The sequence below is a fragment of the Thalassophryne amazonica genome, chromosome 5 (genome assembly GCF_902500255.1).
Source record: "Thalassophryne amazonica chromosome 5, fThaAma1.1, whole genome shotgun sequence".
Classification (NCBI taxonomy): Eukaryota; Metazoa; Chordata; class Actinopteri; order Batrachoidiformes; family Batrachoididae; genus Thalassophryne; species Thalassophryne amazonica.
Genome location: NC_047107.1, coordinates 106,390,890 through 106,408,031, shown reverse-complemented (window position 1 = coordinate 106,408,031; position 17,142 = coordinate 106,390,890). Strand labels below are relative to the sequence as shown.

The 17,142-nt window shown below is 39.8% G+C and overlaps 1 protein-coding gene across 3 annotated transcripts in view; it reads left to right on the top strand.

The window, feature by feature from the left end:
- Positions 1-10,384, top strand: part of ppp3cca (protein phosphatase 3, catalytic subunit, gamma isozyme, a) — a 103,244-nt gene extending 92,860 nt beyond the window's left edge. Inside the window, exons 13-14 of one of the 3 annotated variants that reach the window (XM_034171044.1) lie at positions 2,748-2,774; positions 9,869-10,384. In XM_034171044.1, coding sequence (XP_034026935.1) covers positions 2,748-2,774; positions 9,869-10,020 — 179 coding nt within the window. In that variant the 3' untranslated portion in view covers positions 10,021-10,384. Of the gene's footprint in view, positions 1-2,747; positions 2,775-9,859 lie in introns of all 3 variants that reach the window. The other 2 variants (XM_034171043.1, XM_034171045.1) reach the window with 2 other exon arrangements.
- Positions 10,385-17,142: the final 6,758 nt, after the last annotated feature.

The following is a 17,142-nucleotide window of genomic DNA, read 5'->3' as shown; positions in this document are numbered from 1 at the left end:
TTTGAGGATGTGGAAACAGGGCAGTGCAGCCTCTTTTGAACCCCTATGTAATATTGCGGGATTTGACCACATATGGGGACAGTTGGCACAAATACGGCAGAGAATCCCCAGGCGGAGTATGAGAGTTTTGGCACAAACAATTCAACCCGCTTCGATAAACTTAAAAGCATACTTGCTGTCACCTAGCGGACCTACCGGTTCAAGACTTAACGGTTTAAAATGGTTTCTTCTGAAACCCCCATCCTCCAAATGGTTTGTGCTGACACTCCGCCCGGGTATTGGGTCAATTCTAACGGGAAAATGGTGTACTGCTTTATTTTCGGCTGCAGTCACCGCAGCAGTTGCGAAAAGTGTAGTTTTTTTCAGTTCCCAGTGGAGAAGGGAAGACAGGGCAAATAGGAGCAGTCGTGTCGGTAAATGTTAGCCTACACAGCTAACTAGAACTATGTTCTCTCTCCTGCAAAACCGCCTTGACACATTTGAGCTCCGGGTCATAAACAAACCGCCACACGTCCACTTTCCACCACATCATCACTTTTTCTATGCATTTTCACTTTGTTTGCGTGTATTTTGCCCAAAAACTCAGAGAAAGTGCCGTTTGTCTGTCCCCAGAAGTAGAGAAATTACATCATATGTGTCATATGTTACCCCTTTAGCACCCGCCCTAAAACGAGACCGTGCTGCCCAATTGCAGCATAACAACTAAACTCACATGGTTTATAATTTGAAACTGGTCCCATCAACCAGTTGATACATTTACAGAGATTTAAGGGTCTGTTTATCAGTGTAGTCATATCTATTACTTGAAAATTGATTTTCAATTTGTATTGGTTAATTGTTGGACCTCTAGTAGGTACAGATTTTTATAAATCAGGATTGTGACCATCTTTTTCATATAACCTGTTAACAGCATGAAGAAACAAATAGTCTTGTATAAAGATGAATCCGTAGCAGTGTGTCCCTTAGATTCTTTCTGCATATTGACCTGCCAGGCCTGTACAATGGTGGGTCAAACGGTACATATGTGGTGTGCAAACATCAAACATTACATTTTGCTGATGGTGAATAACCCTTAATTTAAGATGGCTTTCATAGTGCTCCGGTCATTGAGGCTGACGGCCTTTGAAGAGTGTCACATCAATGATTGTTTGGTCACCACAGGGAACGCCACACAGATTCTGACCTGAGGTCTCCCTTCTACACAGCGCAAGGTTTTAGGACTGGGCAATGGGCAGGCCGGTGATGGCGGTCAAACTGTCGCCTAAACATGTCCACTGACCCTCTGATCTAAAGGTCACAGCCCGGTTTCAACTACCAGAGGTCACGCTGAGAGTCGCACTTTGCAACACTGAAGGCTGTCAGAAGCTGCAGAGGGGAAAAATAAAATAAAAGGAGAAACCACATGTTGTGACCTTTTGGATAATGTCAGCGTCTGTGTCCACTCTGCTAGACGTGTCTTTCAAATCAGCTCCAGTGGCCCTGATAAAGAGGAAAAAAAAAAACCTTCTATTCTTGCTTATTTTAGAGCAGCTGTAGGTTTATTTTCACTCATCTGCAGCTAATTGAGCTTTCAACTTTGGACTTGCTAACCAAAATCCAATGCTAAACTTATTTCAGGGCATTAAAGACATGGAACAGGCTTGCCTTTGTCTCGAGTTGTTTTTCATTCCTGTCATCAGTAACAGGGCATCTCATAAATGCACGCCAGCTTTGACAAATAGTTGCTTCTACGATTTGTTTCATGCAGGCAGTTACAGCCACACAGCCGCATGCATCTTGGATGTGCAGACATTTCTTTGAGAAATGCTGCTTAGTGCATCATAAATCTTGGATCACTGTCTCGATTTAACTGTTCAACATTCAGATATTGCACAGTATTTATGCTATGCCAAACATCAGTCTGATCATCTGAAGTGCTGCTTATTTCTAAAAGTTACTCCATTATGACGATTCTTGAGGAACATGCAAATCTTTCTATAAGAACCTGTTGACAGCAATTAATCTAAAAGTGGCTGACTTTTTATGATTGTTTGATTTATTTATTTTTTGCTTTTTAATATTGGCATCAATTAGCATCACCCTGTTATGGACTCTTAATGCCCGGCCAAACCCCCCTCAGCCCTCCATGCCTTTTATCCTCATGAGTTTCTAAAGCCACTTTGACACTTACATGAATTCAAGTGTCAAAGTGCAACATGCCAAAGCCTGTCTTTAGATGGTATGCTTGAAAAGCCACCTTGACACTTGCACAAATTTGATCCCTGCACTGGTATGCCATCTTGCGTGCCAATGAGTAGACTCATCGTAAACTACGCGGCTCTACATGCAGTCACACACAGTCTTTGGGAGTAGGTTGCGCATTGTTCACGTCTAGTTCATGCAAGTGGTGTGAAATTTTGTGCACTGGCACAGATGTGTACAACAATTTATGTTGAGGTTACTCATTGGCATGCAAGATTGCATACCGGTGCGGGGATCAAATTCCTGGAAGTGTCAAGGTGGCTTAGCACCGGCACAATCTTAAATCTCCAAAAACCTTCCCTCCCACCCACAAATTTGTTCCGGTGACGTTACCACTGCTGTGATTTTTGCATACACAATGAGCATAACTGTGGCTGTTGGCCTATATTCTGCCATCTGGTTCCGCTGGTAATCACACACAAGCTTACACGTGGATATGCTTTCTCTGGCTTCATTTGATAACTGCATTTTTCCCCTCCTCCTCCTTTCAACTCCCATTAACCTAGCTACCATTGAGGCAGCTAAGGCAAAAGGTACGAGTGACTGTGTGACTTGTTCTTTTTATATTGTCTCTTGTTCATTCATTTGTAAACAGTCCCACCTGATTAATTATTGGTTGCTCTTGCATTATCACTATCTGTTGGTCTCCTTTTTTTTTTCTCCATGTTGTTTGCCAAAATGGATTTATAAGTCCGACATATCTGTTAGAGGCACATGTTGGTAATTGTTAATGAACATTCACAAGTTCTCGTTTCAGCCTCAGGGCATTGTTGTGGTTTTGAAGTGTTACATGTTCATGTGTACTGTTTCAAAGTAAAAGTTTGATGATGCTGAAAATTAGTTTTTAGGCACTATTTTGCAACTTTCACACAATTTTGATGGCCTGTCCCTTTAAGCAGTAAAAGGTAAGAAGATGGAACATTAGACTTAAAAAGAAAGTACGTATTTAAGGAATTTAACATAAGAAGCAATGTAATTCTGGTTAAAGTGTGAGTTGTAATCTAATATTTCTCAGTTTTTGGATAGGGTTTGTGTCTTCTTGACACGGAACTGTGGTCACATGGACGCTTCTTGCGACTCCCCACACAGAAAAGCCTGCTAAGACCTGGCCAAGATAAGACCAGGGACATCCCTGGATATTTTCAGATACTAATCCTGTTACACTATGTGGCTGTTTACTTCTCTTGGATGATTGCAGCACTCAGTGCTTCAGCAGAGCCTCTGCCATGAGAGTGACACATCTTATTCTACCATTTCAGTTATGGGGTAACCATAGCTCAGCTGGCAGAGCAGGTTATTCATTAAAGCCAGGAGGACAGATCTCCTGTCTTTCAAAGTGTTGTGAAGCATGACTGTGAACTTGAAAGTCCTCCTGGTCTCTCAGTTCGCCCCCTTGTGTCAGAGCTCCTGGCACTGAATGTGACTGAAGTTGCTTTGAATAAAAGCATCTTTCAAATACATCAGTTTAAATAAAAGACTGGAAATGTAATTGACTTGGTTGTATACAAATTATATATTATCAGGAAGTTCAGGCTTCTTGATACATAAATTAAACTGTTTTGATCATGATTTTGCCACATTGTGGTTAGTCTGCTACTAGTCAGTGGCCTCACATTTCTACACATAATACCCCATAATGACAATGTGGAAAAAAAAGTTTGAGATTTTTGCAAATTTCTAAAAAACAAACAAAAAAAAAAAAACACCAAAACTAAGAATTCACATGTACAGTTGTGCTCAAAAGTTTACATACTCTGGCAGAATTTTTGCTTTCTTTGCCATTTTTAAGAGAATATGAAAAACAACACCAAAACTTTTTTTCACTCATGGTTAGTGGTTGGGTGAAGCCATTTATTGTCAAACAACTGTTTCCTCTTTTTAAATCAGATTGACAAGAGAACTACCCAAATGAACCTGATCAAATGTTTACATACCCCTGTTCTTAATACTGTCTATTGCCCCCTTTAACATCAATGACAGCTTGGAGTCTTTTGTGGTCGTTGTGGATGAGGGTCTCTGATGGTGAAGCTGCCACTGAGTATGTTTCGGACTTTATTTACATCAATTACAAAGAAATACAAATAATATGGCACTCGATGGTAAATCTGCACAGAGTAGACAGTTCTCAAAAACTTGAGTGACTGTGCAAGAAGTAGAAGAGTGAGGAAAGAAACCCAGACAACCCAGAAGAAGTTATAGACTGGTGTGGCTGTGATTGGAGAAATTATGCACAGTGCAAGCTTTACATTTTGTATCACCAGTTATCCATCTTCATGATGATGTGGTATAGAGGAGGATTTTCTTAAAACGAAGACCTGAAAGTTTAGCTACAAATTGCCAGAAGGTACATCTGGGATGCAAGCCCAGATTTGATCTGTTTTGGTGAAAGAAAATTCTTCTCTGCTGTACTCCACTTTGAAGCAAAGAGTAGTGATGCAAAATTCTCTGGTTTGAGGAGACAAAGATTGAACTCTCTGGTGTGAATGTCAGGCATCATGTTTGGAGGAAACCAGGCACCATCCCAACAGTGAAGCATGGTGGTGGCAGCATCATGCTGTGGGGATGTTTTTCAGCAGCAGGAACTGGGAGACTAGTCAGGAATAAATGTGGCAATGTACAGAGACATCCTGGATGACAACCTGCTCCAGAGCACTCGTGACCTCAGACCTTTCATCTTTCAGCAGGACAATGACCCTAAGCACATAGCCAAGATATCAAACGAGTGGCTTTAGGACAACTATGAATATCCTTGAGTGGCCCAGCCAGAGCCCAGACCTGAATCCCATTGAAAATCTCTGGAGAGATCTGAAAATATCTGTGCACCGACGCTCCCCATCCAGCCTTATGGAGCTTGACTGGTGCTTAGGGATGGGTATTGTTAAGATTATATCGATACTATCCTTTGATTCCGCTTATTGATCCGATTCCCTTATTGATACCTCTTGTGAATTTTCTGTGTACTAAAAGTAGGCTTTACACATTTTCTATGTCAACAACATTTTGAGTCTTAAAGTAAATAAATGTGAAATTGGTCACTGGATCCTTAAACTCTGGACATAAATAAACTCTACATGGTGGAAACTTGGTCTGTGGACATAAGTAGAAATAAACAATATCTGTAGTTTTTGTAAAAAACATTTCCTTTCAGACATTATTGGCATGAATGTCTTTCCATACCTCTGAGTGTTCAGCTGGCTACGCTGCATGTCAGGGTGTAATTCATAAAAAATGCAGGGTGCCTCATTTTGGGACGAAAAAACGTTTGTCTATTGTAGTTTGTCTGTATTACAGAGTTTGGAAAGAGGTGTCATTTTATTTAAAGCAACGATTCGCTTTGAAGTTATTAATTCCAACCGGACTCTTTCTCGGCAGAGAGTTGAGCAGCGTTTGGAGCTGTGACAACGGAACGGAGGACGATTCTCCCTTCTTGACTGCAACAAGACGAGTCCCAGTTAGTGACTTTAATCCACACAAAAGTGACTCACGATTAACATATTTTAATGTCTTTGAGAGGGGTTAAGAAGCAGACTTAACACTTCTGAAGAGCAGTGAATCAAAGAACCAGTGAGCCAGTGGTTTGAAGCATTGCTTCATTGGTTCACGCTTCAAAGTGGAGCCGCGCTGCAGAAATGGTTGATTATAGAGCCAATGCAGGGTCTGTAATCGGCGTAGAGGAATGATCATTTTCCCGACAAACACCCTCAAAACAACGGCTGCTGTGAAGGGCCGATAAGGGAATTGTTAAGCAAAAAGACTATTAATATTGGTGGATCAAAGCATTTCTTAATGATACCAGAAAAGAACAGGTTCTCGATACCCAGCCCTATAGGTGCTGCAAAGAGGAATGGGCAAAACTGCCCAAAGGCACGTGCACCAAGCTTGTGGCATCATATTCATGGAGACTTGAGACTGTAATCTCTACCAAAGGTGCATCAACAAAGTATTTAGGGTGTGAATATTTAGGTACATGTGATTTCTTGTTTTTTTGTTTGTTTGTTTTTTATAAATTTGCAAATATTTAAAAAAAATAATGTTGTCATTATGGGGTGTTGTGAGTAGAATTTTGAGGGAAAAAAATTTATTTACTCCATTTTAGAATTAGACTTTAACATTAAAAAAATGTGGAAGAAGTGCAGCGCTGTGAATACTTTATGGTTGCACAGTGCTGGGGAGACACTTGATACCCCCACAGCGTAATGATTGATTGACTGGTTATACTCTCTTGAAAGGATTTGACCCAGACTACAACATACAAGTATTAATAGGTGTCAGTATAGGTTTACTTGTAGCTATCAGGTGTCACTGTAATTACATCATAGCTGCTCAGTCAGCCGTAGATAGTACAAGTAGAGGACTTTGGTACAACTATCTACAGTGTGGCTAAAAGCTCCTGTCACCATGTGGGAGTTTTAGAAGAAGTAAAAACATATTACCCCTACATGATGTAAATAATGCAATACCTACCACTAATAAATATGAATTGAAAATGCTCACATAAAACCCATTTGGCCTTAAGACACGCCAGTTGCCTCGGTTGTGATCACAGACCTTCCACAACAGTTACCATTTATCATACTGAGGTTTGACCATACCAGTACATCTACTAATATAAGCAACAGGTTGGTCATCATTGGCAGCATCCCACAACAGCCTATGCTCAAGGTTCTTGAAATGGAGCAATATCACCACCTAGTAGACATTTACCATTAATACAGGTATAATGGAGTTTGGCCAAGAACTCTAGTACACAGATATGAATGAAGCTAGGTGTAAAATGTTCCCAAAGAAAAAAAACAGCAGATGCCATTCTACCTACACTTGCAGCCTTTCAGCAGCATGTCAGTCACGCTGCTTATCAAAGTGAGCATTTGTGAGCTCAAATATGTGTTGGTCTCATACACGTCCTTCACTTGTTGTATGGAAGTGGTTCAAGACCGATGAGCTGAATTGGTCACTGCTTCCTGAAGCACCCAAAGCACAATACTAACTTATCATTGGTGATTGCAATAACAAAAAAAAAAAGTTGGCATAGCAACTGGAGATACCAGCAAGCTGCTTTTAAGTACACTGTTCTCTGCCTGTGTGGTGGGAGCTGAGCATAAAAATGTAGCTGTCACAAGTTAAAAACAAGATTTTATTGTGTCCACTTGGTTGTGCAGTGTAATGTGGATTATTGGCACAGTATTATAAGATGTTCAGCACACTTAATCAAGAGTAAATGCATTTTTTTGTCACCAATTGTCTGATGTTTCAATATCCAGATATTGAAGAAATCCAAGGGCCCTCCATATTAACACAATGACTTTAGCATGTACACTTTTGATCAGACATTTACATGCACTGGTCATGGACTTAAATGTTATGGCAATGTTGGGCTTTCAGTTATTTGAACAGTTCTTTATCTGGGGCAGAACAGGTCTGCAATAAAACAATTTATGCACAAATTTTAATTGGTTATGGGTTTGCTGAAATAGATTTACAAATACAAAAATACACCTTCACCCATTTGAATTATTAAGTGATGCTGTAAGTTTTAAAAGGTCTTTTAGTATCCCAAGGCCTTCTGACTTCCTGTTAGTAATCTTGTTTGACAGCTGGTACCTTCTCTATGCCAACATGAATGCGATTTGTTTGATAGCAGTCATCATTGGATTTACCAACACACAATAAAATCTGAACATTTATGCAGCCAAGTGCAGATTTGTTAGAGTAGTGTGGATTTACATAAGTCAGGAATGTTTCTTCCATTTCTAAACCACTACTGCTTCCAAGATCAGATCAACTAACTCAAGGTTATTGGGCGGTGTAGCCAATATACCAATGTTTTAAAAGTGGGGTCTGTCTTAGGAAAGAACAAATACAGTATAACTAAAATCTTCCAATTTTGCCAAGAAGACTGGTCAAATATCCTACCGCAACTGTAGAGGACTACCACTGGTCAAGATGAAACATGATGGACATTCAGCCCAATATTGGGTTTGCTGTATGTGTATTTTTTGCCTTGTGTGCAGGACTTTGACCCCAAGGTGGTTTCACAAAACCCAAAATAAATAAAAACATGTGCAACAAATTGTATGTTGTACAATGATTGAAGGAATTGGAGGCATCAGATAAAAATGTGGCATTGTCAACCTTTATGAGAGCTCTGTCAGTCACAGATGAAGCCATTAATCTTAACAAAAAGAGAAGACAAAAGACAGCCTTGGCCTTTGCTCTGTGATGAACTGCAAATTTTCACCAAAAAACTTTTCTGTCTGATGCCTTCAGTTCCTTAGTTGTGATATTGGACCTTGGGAGCAGTGGCCTTCAACCATGCTCTTGGAGATCACCTGCTCTACATGTTTTCCATGTGTATGTGATACAGCCTCAGCTGATTAGGCATGTCTGGTTTGTCTGAATAGCCTGAGCACACTTTACTTGGCTCTTCGGCAGTGAGTGGAGCAGGACGAGCTAGAAAACATGCAGGCCACGCAATCTCCAGGAGCAAGGCTGCTGACCCATCCTACAGAGTAAAGATTTAATTTCCAGGTGTTAATTTGTACCTTCATCCTCAATGATTTGAAGTTTGTATGGTCCCCAGGCTTCTTTGTGTTGTAATGTTGCTCATGGTACCATGGATCTTTGAGATGGTTCGTAAGGAGGAACCAAACTTCCCAAAGTTGTACTCCAAATGCCTTAGCTTAATTTAGATTTTTTTTTAACCCCCCCCCCCTCCTTTTTTTTTTTTTTTTTTTAAATAAAGGCACTAATTCTAGGGGTAGACCCTTAACTAAAGCCCAGGGTTACCAAATCATACCCAAATTATGCCACTTCACAAGCTTTTTGAAGTAATTCCATCAATTTCTGGAATCTTGTGGAATCTTCCATGTTGTTGTGAGGCTGGCATCTTGGTAATAAATTGTGACCCAGTGAAAATCTTGCATAAATACATCTTATGTACTTATGTACATCTTACAACTATTATTTTGAAATAATTTTATGCAGAAATAAATTAGATGTTCTAATTGACAGTTTGATAAATGTGGACTGAGTTTTTAATCTAAGGTGTTACCTGACTATGTGGGATTAGTTCAAAAGAGCACATCCATTTTGTGACCATAGATTCCTGGTTGTGCAAGAGTACCCTTGAAAGCCTTTTTTAAAAATTATTATTATTATTATTATTTATTATTATAGCTGTACATCCACTCTCACGTGTGTCCATTCTGTCTGTTGTGATGACTGAAATAACTTGGCTGTATTTCTGATCAGTCCCTGACAAGTTTCCTTTGTATTTGTCCACGTTTTCTGTCTGGTTTCCTTGGCTGTTCGGGATGTTACCGTAAGTTTACACAGTGTGCAGTGTTTTATCTGTTGTAGCGTGTTCCACTGGTGTTTGACTAGTAGGAGTCATTGTTTCCTGTGCATGTTGTGTCCTCAGAACTCATCCGTATTGTGTTCGGCCCACTCTGATGATTATTAGGAGCGATCCAGTTAGGACTTGTCTTTGATTCAGGCTGATGGAAGCACAGAGGAAAAGACTGTAGATATTATACCGACTATTTGCAGCGACAGATGCAGTGAAAATGTTTTTCTCGCCTGTGAACATTTTCCTTCTCGTGCCTTTTCTGTTCTTCAGCCATTCAAGGCTTCTCTCCCACGAGGAAGATTCGAAACTTTGAGGAGGCGCGCGGCCTGGACAGGATAAATGAGAGGATGCCGCCTCGCAAAGACGGGCAGCAAACGGATAGCACCCTGGACAACACCAACTCCCCCAGCAAAAATGGCACTGATGGATAGAGGAGACAAACAGCAGCTTCCTATCTTCACACAGCCCAAGGCCCTGACTCATAACCCCCCAACCGGTATCTTCCTCTTTGTCTCTCTCCTCCACTGAATCTGCCTGAATGAGGCCACAGCACTGAGAAGACACAGTCAACTACTTAAAAAAAAAGAAAAAAAAGTGATTACCTGTTTTACCTGATTACCTAATTTTATTTATTAAATTATAATAGATCTAATGTGTAATAGCAACAAATCATCAAATGAAGACATTTAGCTGTTGTTCAAATGTAGACTGTTTAACTTAAGTCATAAAATATAAATGTTAAAGCTATATATAAACCAGAGACTTTTATACAGTTGAGTTGAATAATGATATAGGTCGTTGAATCTCTTTTTATCCAGGAGTTTGGGTCATTTTAAGCTTTTTTTTTATTATTATTATACTTAATGTGTTTGGTGAAGGGAAAATATCAAGTACAGGTGTTGTAGCTTCAGCAGCCTTAGTTGAGTCCTTGGTAAGACATCCCAAGTTGAGATTGACAAAACAAATTATGTCTGTGTTTTTTAGCGAAATGGCCATGGCTGGAAAGTTGGTGATTGAGCTACTTTTGGGACCTGTCCCAGCTACAACCCCTGGCAAAAATTATGGAATCACCGGCCTCGGAGGATGTTCATTCAGTTGTTTAATTTTGTAGAAAAAAAAGCAGATCACAGACATGACACAAAACTAAAGTCATTTCAAATGGCAACTTTCTGGCTTTAAGAAACACTATAAGAAATCAGGGAAAAAAATTGTGGCAGTCAGTAACGGTTACTTTTTTAGACCAAGCAGAGGGAAAAAAATATAGAATCACTCAATTCTGAGGAAAAAATTATGGAATCATGAAAAACAAAAGAACGCTCCAACACATCACTAGTATTTTGTTGCACCACCTCTGGCTTTTATAACAGCTTGCAGTCTCTGAGGCATGGACTTAATGAGTGACAAACAGTACTCTTCATCAATCTGGCTCCAACTTTCTCTGATTGCTGTTGCCAGATCAGCTTTGCAGGTTGGAGCCTTGTCATGGACCATTTTCTTCAACATCCACCAAAGATTTTCAATTGGATTAAGATCCGGACTATTTGCAGGCCATGACATTGACCCTATGTGTCTTTTTGCAAGGAATGTTTTCACAGTTTTTGCTCTATGGCAAGATGCATTATCATCTTGAAAAATGATTTCATCATCCCCAAACATCCTTTCAATTGATGGGATAAGAAAAGTGTCCAAAATATCAACGTAAACTTGTGCATTTATTGATGATGTAATGACAGCCATCTCCCCAGTGCCTTTACCTGACATGCAGCCCCATATCATCAATGACTGTGGAAATTTACATGTTCTCTTCAGGCAGTCATCTTTATAAATCTCATTGGAACGGCACCAAACAAAAGTTCCAGCATCATCACTTTGCCCAATGCAGATTCGAGATTCATCACTGAATATGACTTTCATCCAGTTATCCACAGTCCACGATTGCTTTTCCTTAGCCCATTGTAACCTTGTTTTTTTCTGTTTAGGTGTTAATGATGGCTTTCGTTTAGCTTTTCTATATGTAAATCCCATTTCCTTTAGGCGGTTTCTTACAGTTCGGTCACAGATGTTGACTCCAGTTTCCTCCAATTCGTTCCTCATTTGTTTTGTTGTGCATTTTCGATTTTTGAGACATATTGCCTTAAGTTTTCTGTCTTGACGCTTTGATGTCTTCCTTGGTCTACCAGTATGTTTGCCTTTAACAACCTTCCCATGTTGTTTGTATTTGGTCCAGAGTTTAGACACAGCTGACTGTGAACAACCAACATCTTTTGCAACATTGCGTGATGATTTACCCTCTTTCAAGAGTTTGATAATCCTCTCCTTTGTTTCAATTGACATCTCTCGTGTTGGAGCCATGATTCATGTCAGTCCACTTGGTGCAACAGCTCTCCAAGGTGTGATCACTCCTTTTTAGATGCAGACTAACGAGCAGATCTGATTTGATTCACGTGTTAGTTTTGGGGATGAAAATTTACAGGGTGATTCCATAATTTATTCCTCAGAATTAAGTGAGTCAATATTTTTTTCCCTCTGCTTGGTCTAAAAAAGTAACCGTTACTGACTGCCACAATTTTTTTTCTTGATTTCTTATAGTGTTTCTTAAAGCCAGAAAGGTGCCATTTGAAATGACTTTAGTTTTGTGTCATGGCTGTGATCTGCTTTTTTTTCTACAAAATTAAACAACTGAATGAACATCCTCCGAGGCCGGTAATTCCATAATTTTTGCCAGGGGTTGTATAATTCTCAATGTGGAACCAGCTGATGGACACAAATATCTAATGTTACAAATAAGAGGTTTTAATTTTTAGTTGGGGAGCATCTTGTTGTCACTCAGTGAACATGTTTTATCAGAATGTATTTGCTCATTATCATGCTAATGGCACCTTGACACTTGCACAAATTTGATCCCCGCACTGGCACGCAATGTGGTGTGCTCGTGAGTAAACCCATGAACTGTGTGCAGTTGCATGCCAGTGTACAAAGAAAAGTTTGAAATGTTCAAAACTTCTGGCCCGCATTAATTTTGTGAACGCATCATGAACATTGTGCAACCTATTTGAAAACACTGTGTGTCATTGCGCGCAGGGCATCTGAGTAGTTATGACAAGCTGTTACATCTATAATAAACATAACTTTACAGATACGTTAGTTTACTCAGAAGAAGGAATGAAAATGCAACTGTTTTACCAAACAGTACAATACCATAATTTCCGGACTATAAGCCACTACTTTTTTCACACACTTTGAACACTGCGGCTTTTACAATGATGCGGCTAATTTATGGATTTTTACAGGCTTTTTCACAAGTCGAAATACATCAGTTGATGCTGTCAGTTGATTTCCTGAAAGCTGTGCTCCTCATGCAGTGTAAATTCACACAGTCTAAATATAAGGTCTTACCCATTCGTTTTAGTGAAGAAAAGTCCCTCTCCAGCACTTTGCGCCAGAGTTGCACCGTCAGATCAGCGGAGTGGAGTCTTCTCCCCCCACCCTGCCAAACCGGTTCTCTGTCTTGGCGCAACAAGTCAAAAAAGTCACAGCGCCTCATTAACGTCTCATTTAGCACAGACTCCATCTGATCCTGGCTGCACGTGATGAAATCTCAAAAAGTTAAAATTACTCAGTTCTCCATTTGGAGCAGAGACACCGTGTGCGCGCTGGGTGACGTGCACATCAGTATTTACGTGTAACACTTCAGGGGAAAAAAGCATTTGTGGTATGTATTTATGGTAATTAAAAGCTTAAAAATCTAACATTTTTCTGTGTAAATATCTCATGTTACGTGATTTACTTATGTACAATTTTTTTTCTATTTAAAATTGGTGGGTGCGACTAATATTCAGGTGCACTCTATAATCCGAACTATGGTGTGTATATATATCATAACTACCTTTGACACAAGATTCCAAATGCATTATCCACCACATGAGACAACCTGCAGCTGTAGATAATTTCTCTGTGATTCTGGGAGCGATGAAAGATGTTTTCATCAGCCAAGTTCTGAGAGTACATGTGTCATCGGCTATGAAATGATTATTTTATATAGCATGGCGTCCAGCAGGACAAAGCGAGACCCACTGGCACGACAAATTGCGCAGCAGTGCAGGGATCAAATTTGTGCAGATGTCACGGTGCCTTAAGCAGGCTCAGTTTTGGGCCATATAGCTGCTAACTAGTCAAGCTAGCATGATGAGCCATTGTACTAGCTGGTCACGGTCGCATCCCAAAAAAACAAGGGAAGGAAATGTACTTGTAGTCACCAGTATTGTCTTACTGGATGTCTGTGCACCACAGTTGTTTATCTTTCGATGACTTGAAACTGTTCTGTTTTTATGTTGGGTGTATCAGATCAGACATGATAGGACAGCAGAGTTGTGCTCAGCATCAACAGTTTGCACAAACTATAGAAGTGAATACCTACTGTATTGGCCTGAATGTAAGACTACATTTATTTTTTTTTTTTTGTTGTTGTTTTTGTCACAAATGCGCCTTTAAAAAAAAAACACAACAAAAAACAAAACAAAGGGCCATCTTGTTGACTAAGCTTTTACGTTGCATACATCCACAACAGCAGGTGGCAGCAGTAACTCCTACTGTACTTTTTGTTCACAGCAGCCAAACAAAAGGCGAATGAGAGATACAATACACTCATGGTGCCAAATATTGCTTCTTTATTCTAATGCAGCGTTTCTCAGACTGCTCCATGGACCACTGGTGGTCTGTAACCGACCCCTTGTGGTCCGTGATTATATTGGTAAAATAGGGTATTCTATTTTAAGTGTTTCTCAAACAGTAATTGGTTCAGAAGTCTGATAGATGGTAGCATATTTACATCTTGTATGTTAAAAAGTCGAATGGCCTGTTTTGTGATGTGGGTACGACTGAACATTTTCAAAACATTCTCAAATAACGGAATAAATCACAATTACTTTGTAGTTCTCATAGAAGCCTTTGCAGCTCCTATTTACCTCCTATAGTCTTATTTCAAAAATGTATTTGCTCTTCAGAAAGTATTTTTCCAAAACTCTGTCTTGAACAAGGGAGACCGTCTTATTATAATCAGGGCTGTCTTATGTTCAGGCCAATACAGTATGTCAAGGTCTTGGGAGAAAACCGGGAGTATTTCAAATCCCAAAATTCAGGTGACCATAGGACAAAGCTTGTGATGTTCAGTGTGCGCTTATTTGCATGCAGGTTTTAAAGATTATGTATTAAAAGTTTTTTTAAAAAGTGAGTTATATAAGAACAGTTATGTTATACTTGTACTGCAAAAATTTGATGAAGACTCTTATTTACAAATTTTCCACAAAACCTTTATAACTCTAAAACAAATGTGGGTCATTTTTATTCAGCATTTTATTTAATGTGGAAATTGATCAGAGTAATTTGTTCACGTGATGATTGAATTGACTTAAATGTACAATATGAAGGATCGATGCTCTGTGTGCAGTCGGGCTGTACCCTGCTGGTGTGACTTTTTTCACGCAACGGCACCTTGAATGTTCTTGCTCCATTAAACCAAAAAAAAGGGATGCACACCACGTCTTATCGTATCACCTGTTGTTCCTCTCGGATCCCAGTTGGAAGCACTTTTTTCCTCCAGCACTGAAGTTGAACTGACCTCAAGAAACTGAGGTAAAAGAGACACACGGAGGACATATTTACCCTTTAAGTACATGAACTGCCGGCCAAAAATATCCTCTGAACAGACTGATATTCATTTGTTGTTTTTAGAAATATTAATATATGTATGGAAGTTTAATTTGATGTTCTTGTTAAACACTAAAAGCCAAAAACAAACAAACAAAAAACAAGGAAGGCTTCTGGGGCTTGTGTTCTTTGACTCGGGCTGTCTCGGTGTCTCCATCTGCTGTCGAGTACACACAGTATGCAGGTGGATCCCCCCCCCCCCTTTTTGTAAAATGCTGCATATTAAATAAGGGAAATCTTTCGCTTTCATAGAAAAGACGGCACATCAACACATGCTACTCAAAGGTAACACCACTCCACTCTCAGCTGTCTATCGAGGTCTAACAGCACTGTAATCATCTCAACAACAGCTGACTCATATGTATTTATACCACTTAAAACTCACAATCGCACCAGGATGATGACCATTGACATTTTGCGACTGCTGTGCAGAGACAGCAGGTGTGTACATTGTCATCGCTCCATGATTCAGCTCTTGCGTCTGAACGCTGCAGCCTCCTCCTCACCGGTAGTCCCAACCCTTTAATACATGCTTTTTTTAGGACATTTGCTCAACTGGTGCTTCGACACACCTGACTGTAATTTTTTTTTTGTCGTGTAAGTGAAGAGGGCAAGGAAGAACAGATCACAATGAATTTGCGTGTGTGGACAGCGAAGGCAGAGGAACCAGGAGACTGTTTGATTCAGTTGCAGTGGCGGCATCAGTAAAATCACTTACAAAATATTGTTGTTTGCCGTTATGTTTAGTAGATAAATGTTTCTACAGATTCAGTATTTTGGTTTACATTTAACTGTGATGACTTAAAAATTGTTTTAAAGGCGACGCTTTACTGGGTGAGCTATACAGTATATTGACCTCTTAGGTCTGCTCGTATCTTGCAGAATGTGTTTTAAAAAGTGTTTTATTAACAATCTTACACATTGGAAAAAAAAGAAAAAAAAATGGTGTGTGGGGGGGGGGGGGGGGTGCATATTGTACTTGTCATGCGAGGCCATGAATTATTTTATGTAGATGTATCACTTGAAAGAAAATAAAATTCGAATACAGTGATTTATTTGACTTGGGTTCTTGATTTCTCACTTACAGGAGTCAGTATTTATTTATTTATTTTTTAAACAAACAGGTCACAGGTCAGGGGTGGCACAGTGGTGTCATGGATAGCACGGCTGCCTCACAGCAAGAAGGATGTGGAATCACCACCTGCCTCGTCCTTTCTTGTGGTGTTTGTAAATTCTCCCCATGTTTGCATGGGCTCCCTCTGGATGCTCCGACTTCCGCTCACTTCCAAAGACATGCAGTTTGGATGGATTGGACACTTGAAAATTGACCATAGGTGTGGTTGTTTCTGTTGATATGTGGCCCTGCAATAGACTGGCATCCTGTCTAGGGTGTGCCACGCCTCTTACCCTAAGACTTCTGGGATAGGCTCCAACCCCCATCCCTCACTCCCATGACCCATAATTGGTAAATGGGGATAGAAAATGAACAAATGCTATGGGTCGCAGAGTGATTTTTAAAGTTGGATATGAAGGTTTGTATCCAGAAATACCCTGTAGACACTGAGGAGATGAACCCTAAACATGCCATTTTCAAGGGTGCAGACAAACTTCTGAGAAAATTCATCTAAAGTGAAAATCCTCTCTGCTACTCCACCATGAAGCAGTATAACTGGTGATGCAACAGACAAATGCTGCACTATGCACACTTAGAGTATTGATTCTTGTGCCCATGGTAACTTGGATAAAATTTAGATCATTTTCATCAAATTCAAACTGGACATCTCAAAAATCAGTGTTTCTTATATAAGTGAAAATTTCATTATTTTCAGGGTTCAAGACGTTTTTCT